Source organism: Boleophthalmus pectinirostris, unplaced genomic scaffold (assembly GCF_026225935.1).
Source record: "Boleophthalmus pectinirostris isolate CB_2022bp ecotype Guang Dong unplaced genomic scaffold, ASM2622593v1 HiC_scaffold_12, whole genome shotgun sequence".
Classification (NCBI taxonomy): domain Eukaryota; kingdom Metazoa; phylum Chordata; class Actinopteri; order Gobiiformes; family Gobiidae; genus Boleophthalmus; species Boleophthalmus pectinirostris.
The window spans coordinates 38,808,087-38,831,099 of record NW_026571018.1 but is presented as its reverse complement, the minus strand read 5'-3'; the positions used below and the strand labels follow the sequence as shown (position 1 = coordinate 38,831,099).

The 23,013-nt window shown below is 44.8% G+C and overlaps 2 protein-coding genes across 2 annotated transcripts in view; both read left to right on the top strand.

The window, feature by feature from the left end:
• LOC129407530 (CD5 antigen-like) overlaps positions 1–23,013 on the top strand; it is a 303,815-nt gene that overhangs the window by 222,235 nt on the left and 58,567 nt on the right. The window lies entirely within an intron of this gene.
• Positions 7,060–22,806, top strand: LOC110165199 (ubiquitin carboxyl-terminal hydrolase 2-like). The gene is made up of 12 exons (XM_020930372.2): positions 7,060–7,270; positions 12,549–12,596; positions 12,791–12,929; positions 14,739–14,850; positions 15,922–16,032; positions 17,435–17,499; positions 18,320–18,423; positions 18,586–18,666; positions 19,085–19,163; positions 19,850–19,954; positions 20,737–20,857; positions 21,491–22,806. The coding sequence occupies exons 1-12, from the start codon at positions 7,124–7,126 to the stop codon at positions 21,594–21,596; spliced, it is 1,218 nt and encodes a 405-aa protein (XP_020786031.1). The 5' UTR covers positions 7,060–7,123; the 3' UTR covers positions 21,597–22,806.

The following is a 23,013-nucleotide window of genomic DNA, read 5'->3' as shown; positions in this document are numbered from 1 at the left end:
GACACAGAGAGAACACCCCTCTGTCACACAGAGAGAACACCCCTCTGACAACAGAGAGAACACCCTCTGTCACACAGAGAGAACACCCCTCTGTCACAGAGAGAACACCCCTCTGTCACACAGAGAGAACACCCCTCTGACACAGAGAGAACACCCCTCTGACACACAGAGAGAACACCCCTCTGTCACACAGAGAGAACACCCTCTGACACAGAGAGAACACCCCTCTGTCACACAGAGAGAAACACCCCTCTGTCACACAGAGAGAACACCCTCTGACACACAGAGAGAACACCCCTCTGTCACACAGAGAGAGAACACCCCTCTGTCACAGACACAGAGAGAACACCCTCTGTCACAGAGAGAGAACACCCCTCTGTCACACAGAGAGAACACCCCTCTGTCACAGAGAGAACACACCCCTCTGACACAGAGAGAACACCCCTCTGTCACAGAGAGAGAACACCCCTCTGACACAGAGAGAACACCCTCTGTCACAGAGAGAACACCCCTCTGTCACACAGAGAGAACACCCCTCTGTCACACAGAGAGAACACCCCTCTGACACAGAGAGAACACCCCTCTGTCACAGAGAGAACACCCCTCTGTCACACAGAGAGAACACCCCTCTGTCACACAGAGAGAACACCCCTCTGTCACAGGAGAGAACACCCCTCTGTCGCAGAGAGAACACCCCTCTGACACAGAGAGAACACCCCTCTGTCACACAGAGAGAACACCCCTCTGTCACACAGAGAGAACACCCCTCTGACACAGAGAGAACACCCCTCTGACACAGAGAGAACACCCCTCTGTCGCAGAGAGAACACCCACTCTGTCGCAGAGAGAACACCCTCTGACACAGAGAGAGAACACCCCTCTGTCACAGAGAGAGAACACCCCTCTGACACAGAGAGAACACCCCTCTGACACAGAGAGAACACCCTCTGTCGCAGAGAGAACACCCCTCTGTCACAGAGAGAGAACACCCCTCTGACACAGAGAGAACACCCCTCTGAACACACACAGAGAACACCCCTCTGACACAGAGAGAACACCCCTCTGTCACAGAGAGAACACCCCTCTGTCACAGAGAGAACACCCCTCTGACACAGAGAGAACACCCCTCTGTCGCAGAGAGAACACCCCTCTGTCACAGAGAGAACACCCCTCTGTCACAGAGAGAACACCCCTCTGTCACAGGGAGAACACTCATATTCCACTGAGTCACTGTGTCTTTAGTCCAACACAAACTGAACCACATCAGACACAAGAAACAACTGTTTTTCTCACACACATTAGTTTATGGAAATGAGTCATGTGGTTTAAGTTTAGTTTCTGTAAAATGTAAACAAATGTGCTCAAAGCTGCGTGGATGGAGAAAACTCACGGACACAGAAACGACGAGTGTGGACACCGATTGTTTCAGATACGATGATTCGTTTGAGTGTAAACGTGACCTTAGACCAGGGGCAAACTACAGCCCTGTTAATCCAACCCGCCGAACTTGAATAAATTACAATTATAAACCTTGTTGATGTTTTATTTTTCCTGTATTTCCGGCGTTTCCCGCAATGTTTTATGGGAAAGTGTTCTTACAGACTCGCTAATGACAGGAGTCATTTTCGGGCAGTGTGTTCGGACCATGAGTGAGGTAGAAGTGTTCAAGACATAAGGCTGCACTGTTTCTGTTTTGAGTGGGTTTAAGGTGAAGTCAAAACACTTATAGATGCTGTGTTATAAATCTGAACACATGGAACATTTTAATGGTCTGGGTTTACTACATGAACCTCGTGGTGTGTTTCTTCATGAGACTCACACTCGTCTGTGGTGAGCACAGGAGCAGAACTCATTCTCTTTTTATGTTTTCTGAAACTTACACGTCCAATAGTTGCAATGCGCAGTGCAGAACACGTCCTACATGAGCGTAAATACAAGTGCAGTGGAGCCGGGCTCTGAACACGTCATGTCCTGTCTCCTGTCCGGCCCTTCAGGCACATTTTAGGACCCTATGTGGCCCGCGAGCCAAAAACTTTACCCCCCCCGACACAGACCCTCAGACGTTTCAGGCTCGGACCAACTGGATTTCTGCACTGAACCTGGCAACACAAATGAGAGAGTCACGTGACGCTCGCGCCGCCCTCTGATTGGACAGTTGTTTGTGACAAAAACACCAAATTAGAGCAGAAATATCCCAGAGTGAAACAAAAGAACTGTGGAAACTAGACACAGAACAGAACTTTAACAACGCCTATTTGTCTTTCTTTGTTTTTCTTTGTGTTTTGAGGTCAGTGTGTGACTCAGAGGATTACACACGCACACACACACACACACACACACGCACACACACACACACACACACACACACACACACACACACACACACACGCACACGCACACACACACACACACACGCACACACACACACACACACACACACACACACACACACACACACACACACACACGCACACGCACACACACACACACACACGCACACACACACACACGCACACACACACGCACACACACACACACACACACACACACACACACACACACACTGACCTCACATACAGGGACTCCTCCTCGTGTCCCCAGAAGAAGGTCAGGGAAACACCTCTCCTCTGTCACTCCCTCTCTCTCTCTCTTTCTTTCTTCTCTCTTTCTCTGGGTTGGATTACAGTGTCTTTCTCTCCCTCTCTTCTCTCTTTCTCCTCTCTCCTCTCTTCATCTCTCTCTCCTCTCCTTTCTCTCTCTTTCCCTTTCTCCTTCTCTCTTTCTCCGGGTTGGATTACAGTGTCTTTCTCTCCCTCTCTTCTCTCTTTCTCCTCTCTTCATCTCTCTCTCCTCTCCTTTCTCTCTCTTTCCCTCTCTCCGTCTCTCTTTCTCCAGGATGGATTACAGTGTTTTTCTCTCCATCTCTCTCTTCTCTCCTTCTCTCTTTCTCCGGGTTGAATTACAGTGTCTTTCTCTCCCTCTCTTCTCTCTCACCTCTTTCTCTCCTTCTCCTCCCCCCTTCTCCTCTCCCTCCCTTTCTAACTTTCTCTCCTTCTTTCTTTCTCTCCTTCTCTCTAATCTCTCTCCCTCTCTCCCCCTCTCTTCCTCTCCTTCTCCCTCTCCTTCTCTCTCTCTCTCTCCTCCCTCTTCCTCTCTCCTTCTCTCTTTCTCTTGGTTGGATTACAGTGTCTTTCTCTCCATCTCTCCTCTTCTTTCCCTCACTCCCCTCTCTCTTTCTTTTTTCTTTCTCTCCTTCCCCTTCATTTCTCTCCTTCTCTCCCTCTCTCTCTCCTCTTCTCTCCTCTCTCATCTCTCTCTCCTTCTCTCTTTCTCTTGGTTGGATTACAGTGTCTTTCTCTCCTCTTCTCTCCTCCTTGTCTTTCTCCCTCACTCCTCTCTCTCTCTCTCTCTCTCCTCTCTTTCTCCTCTCTTCATCTCTTTCTCTCTCTCTCTCCCTCTTTCCATCTCTCTTTCTCTGGGTTGAATTACAGTGTCTTTCTCTCCTTCTCCTCCCCCTTTCTCCTTCTGTCTTTCCTCTCTCCTTCTCCCCCTCTCTCTTTCCACACTCTCCCTCTCTCCTCTTTCTCTCCTTTTCTCCTCTGCTCTCTCTTTCCCTCTCTCTCCTCTTTCCTTCTCTCTCTCCTCTATTCCTCTCTCTCTTCTCTCCCTCTCTCTTTCTCTGGATTAGATTATAGTGTCTTTTCTCTCCCTCTCTTCTCTCTCACCCCTTTTCTCTCTCTCCTCTCCCTTTGTCCCTCTCTCTTTTTCTCTCCTTCATTTCTCTTTCTTTCTCTTTTTGTCCTTCTCCCTCTCTTTGTTGCTCCTTTTCTCTCTCTGCCCTTTTCTCCTTCTCTCCTTCTCCTTCTCTCCTTCACTCTCTCCTTCACTCTTTCTTTCTTTCTCTCCGTCTGTTCGTGTGTGTTTCTCTCTGACGTGTCACATGACCTCACTTGTATAATTACTGCATTATTCAGAGTACTCTCACGCAGTCGCAGTACTTTGGTGTGTACTCTCTCACATACCTGTGTAATCGCAGTATAATTACACACAGACTGACAGGGGCGGTCCTGTCTCTGGGCTTTAAAGCTGCATTATGTCATTTTTCTGGTTGAGTCTGTCACATTTTTGCCTCATGACGGTTTGACCTGAGCTGGAATGTTTCACAATACGACTTTAACTCCTCATGACCTCAGGGAACTTTGACCACGTTTGACCTCCACGGGATTTTATTTTTTTATTTTTTGTGTTTTAAAACTTCAAATTTTAACCCTAATGAAGAATTACACGTTCTTTTTTCATGACAGTCGGTCGCTGGAGTCGAGTCATGTGCTGGAATAAAAAATAAATAAAAATACACGACCAGAAATACACATGAAATAAAAAACAAAAAACTCACACACTTTCATACAAAACACACAAACATGAAAAAAAACAAAAACAAACAAATAAAAAAAACACACACACTTTCATACAAAACACACAAACATGAAAAACAAACAAACAAACAAACAAACAAAAAAAAAAAAAAACACTTTCATACAAAACACACACAAACATGAAAAAAAAACAAACAAAAAAAACAAAAAAAAACAAACAAAAAACACACACACTTTCATACAAAACACACAAACATGAAAAAACAAACAAACAAACAAACAAACAAAAAAAACACTTTCATACAAAACACACACAAACATAAATAACTTTCTGGATGGAACAATGGTGAGATGTGGCACACTCAGGTCACCGGTCACACTCAGGTCATCGGTCACACTCAGGTCACCGGTCACACTCAGGTCGTCGGTCACACTCAGGTCACCGGTCACACTCAGGTCGTCGGTCACACTCAGGTCACCGGTCACACTCAGGTCGTCGGTCACACTCAGGTCACCGGTCACACTAAGGTCGTCTGTCACACTCAGGTCACGGGTCACACTCAGGTCGTCTGTCACACTCAGGTCGTCAGTCACACTCAGGTCGTCACACTCAGGTCGTCTGTCACACTCAGGTCGTCAGTCACACTCAGGTCGTCAGTCACACAGTCGGTCACACTCAGGTCGTCAGTCACACTCAGGTCGTCTGTCACACTCAGGTCGTCAGTCACACTCAGGTCGTCTGTCACACTCAGGTCGTCTGTCACACTCAGGTCACGGGTCACACTCAGGTCATCGGTCACACTCAGGTCGTCTGTCACACTCAGGTCACGGGTCACACTCTGCACCAGTATTTACCGTGTGTGTGTGATCATGTTTTCCTTGAATCTTGAGGACTCAGGTGACGTTTACATAATTTCGAATCTGAACTTGCAGATCGAGTCTTCGTGTCCGTGGATCCGGTCGTCGAGACTCGTACCTTCGACTGCAGCACAGATTCCTCTGCACCGGCCCCTTGTGGATCCTCCAGCGGGCGGCAGGTCCACAGGAGGTCAGCCTCAGGTCGTTCCTTTGACCTGAGCCCGACCGGACCCCGTGAGGAAAGACCAGACCACCAGACCTGAGGTGAGAGCTCGATGGCGAGGTGTGGTCCTGGTGACGCTGATCTGAGCGACATCACCGACCTGACTGTGGCTTCTGAACCTCCCTCAGTCTGACTCCAGGTCCTGTTTGTCTCGAGTGACCTGAAGTCCCAACAGAACAGCTCCAGGATCATTCAGACTCAAACCTCCACCGGGTGAAGATGGAGGTTCAGGGAGGAGAACGCCTCAGGGTCCCCCAGAGGAGCTGGAGGAAGTGTCTGGGGTGAGGGAAGTCTGGGAGTCTGTGCTCAGACTGATGCCCCCGAGACCCGACCCCAGAGAAGAAGAAGAACATGGACGATGTTACAGAGCTGATCTCAGATCTGTTCTGATGTTTCTTCTTCACAAAGTTTCTGTTTAAATCACAAACCTGCAGATTCACACTGAACTCACGAAGACGAACGAATAATAAAGAAACAAACACAAATGAAACAAACACAAGTCGAACTCTGTGTGACCAGGAACATCAGAACATCAGAACATCAGAACATCTGAACATCAGAACATCAGAACATCAGAACAGTAGAACATCAGAACATCAGAACATCTGAACATCAGAACATCTGAACATTAGAACAGTAGAACATCAGAACATCTGAACATTAGAACATCTGAACATTAGAACATCAGAACATCAGAACATCAGAACAGTAGAACATCAGAACAGTAGAACATGAGTTGAAGCTCAGACTGGAGTCAGAGTTTTAAAGTTGCAGTTCTGTTACTGTAGTAATAGTAGTACTTGTAGCAGTAGCAGTATAATAATAATAATAATTATTATTATTATTATTAGTAGTAGTAGTAGTAGTAGTAGTAGTAGTAGTAGTAGTAGTAGTAGTAGTAGTAGTAGTAGTAGTAGTAGTAGTAGTAGTAGTAGTTAGTAGTAGTAGTAGTAGTAGTAGTAGCAGTAGTAGTAGTAGTAGTAGTAGTAGTAGTAGTAGTAGTAGTAGTAGTAGTAGTAGTAGTAGTAGTAGTAGTAGTAGTAGTAGTAGTAGTAGTAGTAGTAGTAGTAGTAGTAGTAGTAGTAGTAGTAGTAGTAGTAGTAGTAGTAGTAGTAGTAGTAGTAGTAGTAGTAGTTAGTAGTAGTAGTAGTAGTAGCAGTAGTAGTAGCAGTAGTAGTAGTAGTAGTAGTAGTAGTAGTAGTAGTAGTAGTAGTAGTAGTAGTAGTAGTAGTAGTAATAAATCTATTATTATTCTCCTCGTGGCTTTTGTTAAACACTTTCTTTCTTTATTTCATTGATTCTTTTGCGCTTTATTAGTTTGTTGTTATTTTTAGTTTAATCTGCATGTCACGTGTCATTTACATACGTGCGCTCTGACGCCACGCGCCACTGTCACGTTCATTAAAAAATATCTTCCACTTTACGACGCACCAAACGCACCAAAGTCGCACACGCCCTTGATCTCCGCGCGCCCGCGAACGCCTCACGCTGACCTCACGCACACGAGGGGGCGGGGCGGGACAACGGGAGGGGGCGGGGCTTGTCCTCTCGCTCTAAAAACTCCTCTGCGCTCCGCACTCGCGTCACTCGTGTTCTCGGCCCCGTACGCGCTCACGTCCTCACGTCCTCCCCGCGCGTCCTTTTCTGCGGCCCTTCGGATAGAATCATGCCGTCGCTGCGTCACTCGTACACGGTGACGGAGGAGCGACCCGCCGCGGAGCCTCTGGAGCCCGCGGAGAGGAGGAGGAGCCCGGTCCTGTCCCGCACCGCGCTCATCTCCACCTTCAGAGGACTTATCATCAGCCAGAGCAAGGTACGAGCACACGTACACGTACACAGGTACATGCAGACAGGTGCACAGGTACACGCACGGTACACGCAGACAGGTGCACAGGTACACAGGTACACGCAGACAGGTGCATAGTTATACGCAGACAGGTACACAGGTACACGCAGACAGGTGCACAGGTACACGCAGGTACACGCAGACAGGTGCATAGTTCTACGCAGACAGGTGCACAGGTACACGCACGGTACGCACAGGTACGCACGGTCCTGCAGGAAGTGTAGTAAAAGTACTGTGCTTTTACGTATCTGTACTTTACTTGCGTACTTTTGACATTGCATACTTTTTACTTTTACTTCACTTCATTTGAGAAGAGCTGCGTGTACTTTCTACTCCACTCCACTTTTGAACGGGCCTGAAAAGTAAAAGTATTTTGAAGTAGTTTTTTTTGCATGTAATACTTTTACTTTTACTCGAGTATGTCTTTGTGTGTGTACTTTTACCCACGTAACTGCAGTGAGTTACACCTCCAAGAGCTGCGTGTTTGTTTAAAAGTTAATTTTTAAACAAACACTTTGACTTTTATAAATACTTTTACTCGAGTATCTTTGCTCCGGTATCTGTACTTTTTCTTAAGTAACAAAAGTGAGTACTTCTTAAACTGTTGTAAAAAGCGAAAATAAATAAAAACAGTTGCATAAAAAACTAAATTCAGCACAAAACTTTATCAGAGTCTGTAAATTTGAAGTATTAGTAAATCTAAAAATCTGCACGAAAGTACATTTTTAAACTGGTACTTTGATACTTTTGCTCTGGTATCTGTACTTTTACTTACATAACTGAAGTGAGTACTTCTTGCACCACCACCAAGAGCTGCGTGTACTTTCTACTTCACTACATTTTTGAACTGGACTGAAAAGTAAAAGTATTTTGAAACTTGCTGAAAAAAAAAAAATTTTAACTCGTTCATAATATGAGCAAAAATATAGAAATAATAAAAACAGTTTTGCTTCTATTGAACAAAATTCTAAATTATAAATTTGAAGCTTTATTTGCGTCAAATACTTTTTACTCTTTAAGTACATTTTTAAATACTTTTACTCGAGTAACTAAGTTATACAAATAAAAACAGTTGTGGAAAAACAAAATTCAGCACGAAGCTTCATCAGAATCTGTACATCTGAAATACTTTTGACTCTTTAAGTTCATTTTTAAACAAGTACTTTGATACTTTTACTTGTACTCGAGTATGTCTTTGCTCCAGTACCTGTACTTTTACTTACATAACTGAAGTGAGTACTTCTTGCACCGCGGCCAAGAGCTGCGTGTACTTTGTACTCCACTACATTTTTTAACAAGGCTTAAAAGTAAAAGTATTTTGAAATCTGTTGAAAAAGTTTATTTTTAAGTTTTTAATTTATTTTTTAACATAAAAATATAGAAATAATAAAAACGGTTGTGGAAAAAATGCTTCTGTTGAAAACAAAATTCAATAAAGTTGAAGCTTTATTGAATCTCAATCTGCACAAAATAGTTTTTACTCTTGAAGTACATTTTTAAATAGATACTTTTACTGGAGTACTTTTTTTGCATGTGATACTTTTACTTGAGTAGGTCTTTGCTCCAGTATCTGTACTTTTACGTAAAACAAAAGTGAGTACTTCTTCCACTTCTGCAAAGAGCTACGTGTACTTTTTACTCCAGTACATTTACAGTACTGCAAATACTGAAAAGAACAAAATTCAGAATCAATAAATTTGAAGCTTTATTGAATCTCAAAATCTGCATGAAATACTTTTTACTCTTTAAGCAAATTTTTATATAGGTACTTTTACTCGAGTAACAAAATTATACAAATAAAATAATTTGCGGAAAAACAAAATTCAGCACAAAGCTTCATCAGAATCTGTAAAAAACTGAAAAAATGAATCATTATCTGTTTTTTCATTTATTTTGAAAAACAAAAGACACACAGTTCCACATGTCCAAACACACGACTCTTATCTGTGATGGTGTGAAGCAGCTCATCGTGTTCTGTTATGTAAGCACCAGCACGCACCAGCACGGCCTCACTTTTCCAACCTGTTTTCGAGCTCTTTTTCTCAGAAGTGAATTTTCCGTAAACTTTTCCAAACGACTTTTCCAGAAATTCTAAAATTAAAGCTTCTATTACGCAAACTGACCCCTGTGAGCTGCAAGTCGTGTTCTAATGTTTCCTCCTCAAAAAAAACAGAGCTGGACTTGTGTTTGTTTCATTCACACGTTTGAGTCACTCTTTATTATTCGTCTGTTTACATCTGCGAAGCTCTAAATGTTCTGTTCCACCTTATGATGTCATGAAGTGGGAGTGTGGAGCAGAGCGTTTGGAGTTTTGGACACGTAAACCGACTCATAATAAAAAAAGTGACTCAAACGTATGAATGAAAAGTCTGTTTATTGAGGAGGTTTGGACTTGGGAGTCGTGACTTGGACTCGAGTCACGACTTGAATCACTATTTTTTAGGACTTGAGACTCGACTGGATAAAATGGACTAAGACTTGGGACTCGACTTGGACTTGAAGGTCGGTGACTCAGGATTTAACTCGGACTTGAGGCCTGTGACTTGGTTTAGATCTGGTTTTAGTCCTGATTTTAATTCAGGTTTAGTCCTGGTTTAGACCTGGTTTAGACCTAGTTTAGTCCTAGTTTTAGTTCTGGTTTAGACCTGTTTTGGGACTTGACTCGGACTTGAGGCCTGTGACTTGATTTAGACCTGGTTCACACCTGGTTTAGACATAGTTTAGTCCTGGTTTAGTCCTGGTTTAGACCTGGTTTAGACCTAGTTTTAGTCCTGATTTTAGTTCTGCTTTAGACCTGGTTTGGGACTTGACTCAGACTTGAGGCCTGTGACTTGAACAGACTTCAAGCACTTTTAAATCTGAATTCTTTCTATTCTAACTATAATGATTCACTCTAAGATCTTGACAAGACGTAAAAAATAAATAAATAAATAAACAAAACAAATCCATTATTTTTTTAATTACAATTTAGTTTAAAATTCATATAAATTGCAAAAATCGAAGCTGCAATTGGTTCTCTTTAAAGACTTGAAATGACTTGAAGCTCAAAGCAGACGCCATGGACTTGACTCGGACTTGAGGCCTGTGACTTGGTTTAGATCTGGTTTTAGTCCTGATTTTAATTCAGGTTTAGTCCTGATTTTAGTTCTGCTTTAGACCTGGTTTGGGACTTGACTCGGACTTGAAGCCTGTGACTTGAAATGACTTGAAGCTCAAAGCAGATGCCTTGGACTTGACTTGGACTTATGGACCAGTGACTTGAGACTCGACTTGGACTCGACTTGGACTTATGGACCAGTGACTCGAGACTCGACTTGGACTTGTCTGTATTTGACTTGGGACTTGACTCGGACTTGAGGTCAAAGACTTGGTCCCCTTGGTCTGGGAGCAGCAGTAGACCTGGACCTGCAGCTCGGTGCAGGCGTCGGTTTGTGCACCAGACGACCTTTTAAAGTCGTTTTTATCTCGACCTTTTTCTTTCTTTAAAACAAAACGTCCTTCTTCACATTATCGTTACAGATTAGCACATTATCGGTTTATGGCGTCGTTATCGTCACATCCATAGGTGAAACCGCGCAGAGGAGATGACATAACGCGCTCGTAAACACCCCCCCGCGGCCCCTACGCTCACTGACCCACTTACACCTGTCCCCACAAGTCACCTGAGGGGGCGGGGCTTCCACAAAACACACAAAACCAGCTTTAAACGGCGTTTTTGTGTCGTCTCCTCGTCAAACGCTCACGCCCACGCTCGTGTTTCTGCTGCGTCGCTTTGTTTTATTAATCCAAAGTCTAATCCGAGCCTTTAAAAATGCTCAGTGTGCAGATTTTCTACACTGGACTTGTCCGGAATGTTCCACAGTACGGCATTAAACCTTTAGTCCTGGTTTAGTCCTGGTTTAGTCCTGGTTTAGTCCTGGTTTAGTCCTGGTTTAGTCCTGGTTTAGTTCTGGTTCTAGTCCTGGTTCAGTCCTGGTTTAGTCCTGTTGTCGATCTTGTTTCTTTTATGAACTCGTAAAATGTCACAGTTGGGACTCGAGGGGTCAGAGGTCAGAACCACAGAATGTTTCCCTCGTCACAGAAACTCAGATCATGTTTATGGAGTTTAAAGTTCTGGTCAGACTCTGGTGGTCCTAGTGGACTCTGGTCTGGTGGACTCTGGTGGTCCTGGTGGACTCTGGTGGTTCTGGTGGTCCTGGTGGACTCTGGTGGACTCTGGTGGACTCTGGTGGTCCTGGTGGACTCTGGTGGACTCTGGTGGACTCTGGTGGACTCTGGTGGACTCTGGTGGACCTGGTGGACTCTGGTGGACTCTGGTGGTCCTGGTGGACTCTGGTGGACTCTGGTGGACTCTGGTGGACTCTGGTGGACTCTGGTGGTCCTGGTGGACTCTGGTGGACTCTGGTGGTCCTGGTGGACTCTGGTGGTCCTGGTGGACTCTGGTGGACTCTGGTGGTCCTGGTGGACTCTGGTGGTTCTGGTGGACTCTGGTGGACTCTGGTGGACTCTGGTGGACTCTGGTGGTCCTGGTGGACTCTGGTGGACTCTGGTGGACTCTGGTGGACTCTGGTGGACTCTGGTGGACTCTGGTGGACTCTGGTGGACTCTGGTGGTCCTGGTGGACTCTGGTGGACTCTGGTGGACTCTGGTGGACTCTGGTGGACTCTGGTGGACTCTGGTGGACTCTGGTGGACTCTGGTGGACTCTGGTGGACTCTGGTGGACTCTGGTGGACTCTGGTGGTCCTGGTGGACTCTGGTGGACTCTGGTGGTCCTGGTGGACTCTGGTGGACTCTGGTGGACTCTGGTGGACTCTGGTGGACTCTGGTGGACTCTGGTGGACTCTGGTGGACTCTGGTGGACTCTGGTGGACTCTGGGTGGACTCTGGTGGACTCTGGTGGACTCTGGTGGACTCTGGTGGTCCTGGTGGACTCTGGTGGACTCTGGTGGACTCTGGTGGACTCTGGTGGACTCTGGTGGACTCTGGTGGACTCTGGTGGACTCTGGTGGTGGACTCTGGTGGACTCTGGTGGTCCTGGTGGACTCTGGTGGACTCTGGTGGACTCTGGTGGACTCTGGTGGACTCTGGTGGTCCTGGTGGACTCTGGTGGACTCTGGTGGACTCTGGTGGTCCTGGTGGACTCTGGTGGACCTGGTGGACTCTGGTGGTCCTGGTGGACTCTGTCTTATATCTTCAATACTCAGTACAAACTGAAGACAAATGTGTGTTTTTGTGTTTGAACAGAACAAGACTCCTCAGGGCCTGGTGGGACTCAAGAACCTCGGCAACACGGTGAGCGCCTCCTGTCGGGTTTGACTAAATAAATATGTGACATCATCCATATTTATGCCTGTGAATTGTTCAGCTGTTACCATGGCGACACAATGTGCACTTTAGCAAACGCCGGCATAAAAGTTTTAAAATCGTACGTACCAGTTAACGTGAATCATGACGCTCGTGTTTGTTTTTGTGTTTTTGTGTTTCAGTGTTTCATGAACTCGATGGTTCAGTGTCTCAGTAACACGGTGGAGCTCAGAGATTACTGCCTGAGGAGCGCGCACCGCCTGGACCTGTGCAGCCACCGTAGGACCTCGCCCCACGCCCCCGCCCCCGCCCTCATGGAAGGTACCAGAACGATACTAAACGATACTCGATACCGATTCTGATCCCACGATGAAAATAAAACCCCTCTTTTTTTAAACAATATCCAGCAGAACTTTCTTTCCTGTTCCCATGTGGCCTTATATCTGTGTAATCCCTCTGGTCCGGGTCTAAACCGGGTCTAAACCGGGTCTAAACCGGGTCTAAACCGGGTCCAAACCGGGTCCACGGGCATACACTAGTCTCTGTGTCTTATACTTGTTCTGATCCAGCTCCAGATCATTCTAAAGACGCTCTAAAGGTTCTGCTCTGTCCTGGTTTAGTCCTGGTTTAGTCCTGGTTTAGTCCTGGTTTAGTCCTGGTTTAGTCCTGGTTTAGTCCTGGTTTAGTCCTGCTCTGTCCTGAAAATACGACTTTTTAAAAATCCAGACCTGAGGAAAATGAGGATCTAGTTTTGATACGGGTTTTGGGATCGATTAGGTTTTCAATTCTTTTGATAAAACTAATGTGAGACACAAATTCTCTGATTGGACCAAATTTAGACCAAGTTTAGACCAGGTTTTGACTAAGTTTAGACCAAGTTTATACCTGGTTTGGACCTGGTTTAGACCAAGTTTGGACCTGGTTTAGACCAAGTTTGGACCTGGTTTAGACCAAGTTTGGACCAGGTTTAGACCAAGTTTGGACCAGGTTTAGACCAAGTTTGGACCAGGTTTAGACCAAGTTTGGACCTGGTTTAGTCCAATTAAGATCTAGTTTTCGATGCTCTCGACGGCCGTTCTGTCCCTGAGTTTTACCCTGAGTTTAAAAGTTGTGAAAAGTTTTTATGAATTTATCTTCGTGAATAATTTAGAGAATAATCTGAGTCCACGAGGTGAATGAGGAAAAACTTTAGACCACAGACTCAATAAAGACCAGGACTGAATTCCAGTCAAATGAAGCTCATCAGGGTCGGGAGTTACACAAACATTTTAAGACCAAAATGCGTCAGAAGGAGTCGGACGAGCCCACAGACGGTAACGGTCAGAGGTTTTGTTTTTACACGCGTCACTGTGGGGTTAATGTTTGTGTGTGTGTCATGTGTCATGTGTTTGGACCTGGTTGGACCTGTTTTGGACTTGGTTCTGACCTGGTTTGAACCTGGTTTGAACCTGGTTTGGACCTGGTTTGGACCTGGTTTGGACCTGAGATCTTTTTAGGATCCAGACCTGAGAAAAAAATTAGGATTTTGTTTCAATGCAGTTTTTTTTTCCTAATTTCCAATTGTTTTTTTGACAGTTTGTTTTTTTTTTTTTGGACAGAGTTTGTGTTGTTTTTTGACAGAGTTTGTGTTGGTTTTTTTGGACAGAGTTTGTGTTGGTTTTTTTTTGGACAGAGTTTGTGTTGGTTTTTTTGGACAGAGTTTGTGTTGTTTTTTTGGACAGAGTTTGTGTTGTTTTTTGACAGAGTTTGTGTTGTTTTTTGACAGAGTTTGTGTTGTTTTTTTGGACAGAGTTTGTGTTGTTTTTTGGACAGAGTTTGTGTTGTTTTTGACAGAGTTTGTGTTGTTTTTTGACAGAGTTTGTGTTGTTTTTTGGACAGAGTTTGTGTGTTTTTTTTTTTTGACAGAGTTTGTGTTGGGTTTTTTTTGACAGAGTTTGTGTTGGGTTTTTTGACAGAGTTTGTGTTGTTTTTTTGGACAGAGTTTGTGTTGTTTTTTGACAGAGTTTGTGTTGTTTTTTGACAGAGTTTGTGTTGTTTTTTGACAGAGTTTGTGTTGTTTTTTGACAGAGTTTGTGTTGTTTTTTGACAGAGTTTGTGTTGTTTTTTGACAGAGTTTGTGTTGTTTTTCAGAGTTCGCGTCTCTGGTCCAGCGCTTGTGGACTTCGGTCGGTTCAGACTCTCTGAACCCGACAGACTTCAGGAAACAGATCTGTCAGTACGCGCCCAAGTTCGGAGGCTGCAGGTGAGTCCCCAGACATGTGATTTTATACCTTCTTGTTTCCATGGAGACGTCACTGCTCCGTCTGGAATGTTCCACAGTGTGACTTTAAACAGCTCGACTTTACATTTATTCAATCACAGGTGGTTTTAAAACTCAAAAATCCCTCGAAAAACCGACATTCTGACTGTGAGCGGGGTCCCCCCCTCTCCACAGATCTGACCTGTAACTCAGTCTGGTTTGGTCTCCGTGGAGATCGAAAGGCTTAAAGCCACACTGCGAAACTTTCCAGACAAAACAATAACATGTCAAACTTCCACACAAACCCTGCACATTTAGGCGGCTTAGTGCTTCTCTTAAACAACTGCACCTTGTGATGTCATCATGTGGTGATACTGGAGGGATCTAGTTTCGATACTGGTTTTGGGATCGATTTGGCTTTTCGATTCTTTTGACAGAATTAATGTGAGAGACAGGAATTCTCTGATTGGTCCTGTGAGTTGTGGTTTAGACCAAATTTAGTCCAAGTTTGGACCTGGTTTAGACAAAGTTTGGACCTGGTTTAGTCCTAGTTTAGACCTGGTTTAGACCAAATTTAGACCAAGTTTAGACCTAGTTTAGTCCTGGTTTAGACCTGGTTTAGACCAAATTCAGACCAAGTTTGGACACCAAATTTAGACCTAGTTTAGTCCTGGTTTAGTCCTGGTTTAGTCCTGGTTTAGACCTGGTTTACACCAAGTTTGGACCTGGTTTAGTCCTAGTTTAGACCTGACTTAGACCAAATATATACCAAGTTTGGAACTGGTTTAGATCAAGTCTAGACCTAGTTTAGATTTAGTTTAGACCAAGTTTATTCCAAGTTTGGAGACCAAGTTTGGAGACCAAGTTTAGACCTAGTTTAGACCTAGTTTAGACCAAGTTTAGACCAAGTTTAGACCTAGTTTAGACCTGGTTTAGTCCTGGTTTTCTTTTTCTTAAACCTCTGGGTGTGTTTAGTAGGGAGCAGTGTTAGAACATGACTTGAAGCTCTCAGGAGTCGGTTTGACGTCACCTCAGACTTTAACCCTCGCGTCTGTTGTGTTTGTGTTTGTCCAGTCAGCAGGACGCTCAGGAGTTCCTGCGCTTCCTGTTGGACGGTCTCCACGGCGACGTGAACCGGGCGACGCAGCACCCACGGGCGTCAGCGCAGGACTTTGACCACCTCCCGTAAGTCCAGCTCCGGCTCAGCGCTCTCCCCCAATGAGTGAACCATTCTGTTTAGCTCAGGTCGCACTCGGGTCGCACTCGGGTCGCACGTCACACTCAGGTCACACGTCACACTCAGGTCACACGTCGCACTCTGGTCGCACTCTGGTCGCACTCTGGTCGCACTCTGGTCGCACTCTGGTCACATTCAGGTTGCACGTCACACTCAGGTCACACGTCACACTCAGGTCGCACTCTGGTCACGTTCAGGTCACATTCAGGTTGCACGTCCCACTCAGGTCCCACTCGGGTCGCACTCGGGTCACACTTAGGTCACACGTCACACTCTGGTCGCACTCTGGTCACGTTCAGGTCACGTTCAGGTCACATTCAGGTCGCACTCAGGTCCCACTCGGGTCGCACTCGGGTCACACTTGGGTCACACGTCACACTCAGGTCACACTCTGGTCACACTCGGGTCACGTTCAGGTCACATTCAGGTCACACTCGGGTCGCACGTCACACTCGGGTCGCACGTCACACTCAGGTCGCACGTCACACTCAGGTCACACTCACGTCGCTCTAGGGTCACACTCAAGTCACACTTAAGTCACACTCAGGTCACAGTCAGGTCGCACTCAGTAAATAAATAAAATAGTAAAAAGAGCGTGTTGCCGAGGATTGACAAATTAGTCAAAAACTGTGATAGTCCTAGTTTAGTCCTGGTTTAGTCCTGGTTTAGTCCTGTTTAGTCCTGGTTTAGTCCTGGTTTAGTCCTGGTTTAGTCCTGGTTTAGTCCTGGTTTGATCTCACTTTAGTCCTGGTTTAGTCCTGGTTTGATCTCACTTTAGTCCTGGTTTAGTCCTGGTTTAACCTGGTTTAGTCCTGGTTTAGACCTGGTTTAGTTTACCTGGTTTAGTCCTGGTTTATTAGTCCTGGTTTAGTCCTGGTTTACCTGGTTTAGTCCTGGTTTAGTCCTGGTTTAGTCCTGGTTTAGTCCTGGTTTTCCTGGTTTAGACCTGGTTTAGACCTGGTTTAGTCCTGGTTTAGTCCTGGTTTAGTTTAGTCCTGGTTTAGTCCTGGTTTAGTCCTGGTTTAGACCTGGTTTAGACCTGGTTTAGTCCTGGTTTACCTGGTTTAGTCCTGGTTTACCTGGTTTTCCTGGTTTAGACCTGGTTTAGTCCTGGTTTAGTCCTGGTTTAGTCCTGGTTTAGACCTGGTTTAGTCCTGGTTTAGTCCTGGTTTAGTCCTGGTTTAGTCCTGGTTTAGTCCTGGTTTAGTCCTGGTTTAGACCTGGTTTAGTTTACCTGGTTTAGTCCTGGTTTAGTCCTGGTTTAGTTCTGGTTTAGACCTGGTTTAGACCTGGTTTAGTCCTGGTTTAGTCCTGGTTTGATCTGTTTGGTGAAGTGTGCTTGTGCCGCAGAGACGAGGAGAAGAGCCGACAGATGTGGAACCTGTACGTGCAGAGAGAAAACAGCGCCATCGTGGGTAAGAACCACAACTTCACTTTACCGTGTCGCGGTTCGTCGCCTTCGTGTTTGTTTCTGTGGATACGTCGCTGCATTCGCGGGTTAAACATGTCTGGAATGTTTCACAGTGTGGCTTTAAACCTTTCTATGTAGACCAAGTTACACGGAGAGGCAGCCCCGCTTTTTTTTAGTTTCTCAACGTATTTTTGAGCCGTAAAACCACCTGTGATTGAATAAGTGTAAAGTGAAGTTGTTTAAAGTCACACTGCGGAACATTCCAGGCAGAGCAGCGACGTCTCCATAGAAACCAGCAGGTGATGGACCTTCAATCAAAAATGTACATAGTGCGAATTTAAAGAACTCACTTTATTTTATGCATTAGTCTTGTGGTTTTAATTCTGCTTGAATAAAAGTGAAAAACGCACTCAAATGAGCGATGTCCAAAAGCTTTAAAAAAAAAATGTATTAATGTTTCGGCAAAAAAAACTTCGCAGACATTTTTCTTGCTTTGGGCCACAGTTTACAAAATGGTTGCCAGGCCATGTACCCAGCAACCCAGAATATCTGACAAAGGATTTTTTAAAAACGTTAATTAAAAATAATTTTAAAAAGCTTTTGGACATCGGCCACCTGAGTTACGCATTTTTTCACTTTTATTTTGCTGTTCCTTGCATTTGCACCTCTACAAGAACTTTGGTGTGTGTTTTCTGTTTCATTTGACTTCATTCTCCTTTAAACACACTTTCGGTCGCCTTAGGAACAGTATTTCACATTTTCTACCTTAACTTTTAACTTAAGCGCATGTTTAGTCTAACCCCGTGGTGCTCGCCTCTCCGCAGACGTGTTCGGGGGCCAGTTGAAGAGCTGTCTGACGTGCTCCGTGTGCGGCTCCACCTCCACCATGTTTGACCCCTTCTGGGACCTGTCCATCCCCATCGCAAAGGTAACGCACGATGTTCAAAGTGTTTTTTGACTTGATTACTGCGTCTTTTTCAGGGTAAATCAGGTAGAACACCTTAAATCACCTTAAAGTCAATACTGTGCGTCGAAAGTGTTTTTGTATTTCCTCATGAAAACGTTAAAATACTGGTTTGTGTTTGTACAGAAGAGCTCCGGGGAGGTGACGCTCAGAGACTGTCTGAAGCTCTTCACCAAAGAAGACGTGCTGGACGGAGACGAGAGCCCGGTACGTCCACGTCCCCACTGTCCAAAATACTGCAGTCACCGGTTCTACGTGCTGACCGTGTCCTCTTCTGTCCCTCTGTCTGACTGTCCTCTCTTCTGTCCCTCTGTCCTCTCTTCTGTCCTCTCTTCTGTCCTCTCTTCTGTCCTCTCTTCTGTCCTCTCTTCTGTCCTCTCTTCTGTCCTCTCTTCTGTCCTCTCTTCTGTCCTCTCTCTGTCCTCTCTTCTGTCCTCTCCTCTGTCCTCTCCTCTGTCCTGTCTTCTGTCCTCTCTCTGTCCTCTGTCTTCTCTGTCCTCTCTTCTGTCCTCTCCTCTCTGTCTTCTGTCTCTCTTCTGTCCTGTCTTCTGTCCTCTCTTCTGTCCCTCTGTCCTCTCTTCTGTCCTCTCCTCTGTCCTCTCTGTCTCTCTTCTTTTATCCGCAGACGTGTGATCGCTGTAAAACCAGGAGGAAGTGCACAAAACGCCTCAGTATCCAGAGATTCCCTCGCATCCTGGTGCTCCGTATCCTTTACCCACCTGTGTTCACACCTGTACACACCTGTTCACACCTTTACTCAGCTGTTCACACCTGTACACACACCTTTACACACCTGTTCACACCTGTTCACACCTTTACTGACCTGTACACATTTTTACTCGCCTGTGTTCACACCTTTACTAGCCTGTGTTCACACCTGTACACACACCTGTTCACACCTTTACTGTTGTGTACACACCTTTACTCAGCTGTTCACACCTGTACACACACCTTTACACACCTGTTCACACCTTTACTGACCTGTACACATTTTTACTCATCTATGTTCACACCTATACTCGCCTGTGTTCACACCTTTACTAGCCTGTGTTCACACCTGTACACACACCTGTTCACACCTTTACTGTCCTGTACACACCTTTACTCAGCTGTTCACACCTGTACACACACCTGTACACACACCTTTACACACCTGTTCACACCTTTACTGACCTGTACACATTTTTACTCATCTGTGTTCACACCTGTACACACTCACCTGTGTTCACACCTGTACACACTCACCTGTGTTCACACCTGTACACACTCACCTGTGTACACACCTGTACTCACCTGGTTTTAAAGCCCACATTCAGGTGCGGGTTTTAATGAAACTGACGTGTTTTTATGGTTGTGGAGTCGTGTTTTTTCCTTGACTCTCTCGTCTCAGACCTGAAACGTTTTTCCGACTCCAACGTGCGCAGCTCCAAACTCTCCACGTACGTCGACTTCCCCCTGAAGGAGTTGGATCTGAGGGAATTCTCCGACACCAACGGTCAGTCACCAATAAAAAAATCTGTCAAAGCTCCAGTGTCGTAACCAAACCCACCCGTGAGCTGTTCCCTCCTCAAAAACAGACCTGGAGTTGTGTCTTTATTATCTGTCTAGATCCCCAAACCTCAAAACGCTCTGCTCCACTTTGTGACATCATGAAGTGGTAGTTTCCAAGTGAACAGCTTCTTTTACCTTTTTTAGTTCACTAGAAATCGGCAATTCCAGAGCTGAAATGATCCAAATGATTCAAGTGAAGATGTTTTTGGGGTTTTTTTTTTACATTAAAATAATAAAATTTACACACAAAAAAAGGAGTTTGTGCAAAAGACGTGAGCAGAAAATACAATAATAACAAATATTAAACAAAAAAATAGCAAATAAAAATCTGATTGGGGCTTGAAAATAAAACGAAGCGACTCAAAGAAGTGGATAAAATTGTGAATGCTCTTGCATATTTATTGTTCCAACCCTTGTTTAATGATGTCATGTAGACTCTGTGGAGCACTTCCTGAGTTTCCGCATGACATCACAAGGTGGCACAGTGTTTTTCGGTTTGAGAAAAGAACCCTGTAAACTCCTAAATGTGCAGGGTTTGTGTGTTTTAAACATGTGCGAAAGAAGCAAAACACAACTCCAGGTCCGTTTGTGCCGAGGAAACATTAGAACAGAGAGAAAGGTGTAATGTGGGGACCTTTAACACACTGTGACATTTTAGTTCGTTTTTCACTTTTCTTCTGTAAAGTGCTCTTCTGTTTCTCACGGTGACATTGTCGTTTGTTCCAGAGCGGGCGGTGTACAACCTGTTCGCGGTGTCCAATCACACGGGCAGCGCTCTGGGGGGGCACTACACGGCCTACTGCAAACACTCCGGCCTGGGCGAGTGGTACAGCTACAACGACACCAGGTACCCACAATGCACCTCACCTCTGCCACGTCACCGTAACACACTCTGAAACCTGTCGTAGACTCTTTATTTATACAGTTAATACACGGTGTCCCAAAAAAATCATTTTAAAAGCAATTATCTCGAAAACTACTAAGTCTAGCTCAGTTTTTTCAAGTTTATTATGGGACTTTGTTTGCCAGTTTTTCCAAATTTTTGCATTGAAGGCAGATTCCAAAACGCAAAATGAAAAAAAAACAAACAAACGGCTCAACCTGAAAACAGAACAAAAATAAAACATTAAATATAAAATCTTGATCTGTTTCTAAATATTCTGCGAAAATTTTAGATTATTTCAACAAGAATTGTCAAAATTATTGGTCTGCGTTTTTGTCAAATTTTTATGTCAAATTTTTTTGGGACACCCTGTATTTTAGACTTAGACTTGTAGGGAGTATTATCTGTTACATAAGGGTGAGTTGTTGTACAGTTGTAGGGAGTATAAGGGTATCTGTGTTACATAAGAGGTGAGTGTGTTTGTACAGTTGTAGGGAGCATTATCTGTGACATAAGGGTGAGTTGTTGTACAGTTGTAGGGAGTATTATCCGTGTTTCATTGTCATGACGACCTGTGTTGTTTGCGTTGTCGTTCAGGGTGAACCCGATCTCCTCCAGTCAGGTCCGCAGCAGTAACGCCTACGTCCTGTTCTACGAGCTCAGCCCCTCCCTGCACAACAAGTACCAGACCTGCCGACTATAGGACCGGACCCGGACCGGACCCGGACCGGACCCTCCCAGACCCAACAGAACCCAACAGAACCCCACCGAACCCAACTGGACCCAACTGGACCCAACCGGACGCTTTATAACAACCAAAGACTGTATTTATTATTTTGAATTGGCAGGTCTAAACCAGGTCTAAACCAGGTCTAAACCAGGTCTAAACCAGGTCTAAACCAGGTCTAAACCAGGACTAAACCAGGTCGAAACCAGGTTGAATAAAAGTGAGATGGCCGATGTTCAAAAGCTTTTATTTAATTTTTAATTAATTAATTTTATTTTTTACATTTTGGAAAGAAAAAAAACCCTTCGTGTTTTTTGAAGCTTTGGTTTTTTGAATTTTTATTTTTTATTTTTTGTGTACTGTGGTCCAAAGCAAGGCTGTTTTTTGTTTTGGTTTTTTTGCTGGAAAAAAATAAGCTTTTGGACATCGGCCGCCTGAGTGAGCTACGCATTTTTCACTTTTATTTTGATGTTCCTTGCATTTGCGGCTCTACAAGAACTTTGTGCGTTTTCTGTTTTGTTTGAAACCAGGTCGACTGTTGGTCTGAACCGTCCACATGATCCTGGATTTTTTATTTCACGATTTTGTCCCTAAATCAAGATCTGAATGTAAATATCAGACCAATCAGGCGCCTTCTTTCCTCGAGGTCCCTCCCACTGGCGTTAGGAACAGGTTTGATTGACAGCTTTAACAGCGTCGCTCCTGATTGGCTCTTTGGTTGCTATGATACTCGCGGTCGGAATTCCGAATATGGAAGTGCGCTCCGTAAACCGCCGGCGGAGCTTCATTTTGAGCCGAACGCACGTTAGATTTAAATTTTTTTACTTGAAATCTTCACGTTTTTAGACACGTTTCTTTTTTGTTTTTTGTTTTTTGACCCGACCCCTTCCTGTCAGTCTCGGATCAAAACTACGGACAAGTCACGGAAACGGCGCCATCTCCTGGACAGACGCAGCCGTTACACACAAGACTCAAGGACAAAAAAAAAAGCAATATTTTTTTATTTATATGTGAACTTTTGTATCGGGTGCAATGAAGAAGAATGAAGAGTCTGACTGCAACGTTTAATTTATAATTTATTTAATTTTAATGTAAAAAAAAGTGTTTGAACAAAGTGTGTGGAGAGAACGAAGTGTGTTTTTGTACAGTATTTATGAGCTGTGCTGTGAACGGACGACGTGTGCGCGTGTGTGCGTGTGCGCGTGTGTGCGCGTGCGTGTGTGCGCGTGTGTGCGCGTGTGTGTGTGTGTGTGTGTGCGCGTGCGTGTGCGCGTGTGTGCGCGTGTGTGCGCGTGTGTGTGCGCGTGTGTGTGCGCGTGTGTGTGTGTGTGCGCGCGCACGTGCCGCGAGTTTTCCACTAAATTATTGAATAAATATTTTTATCAAACTTGTG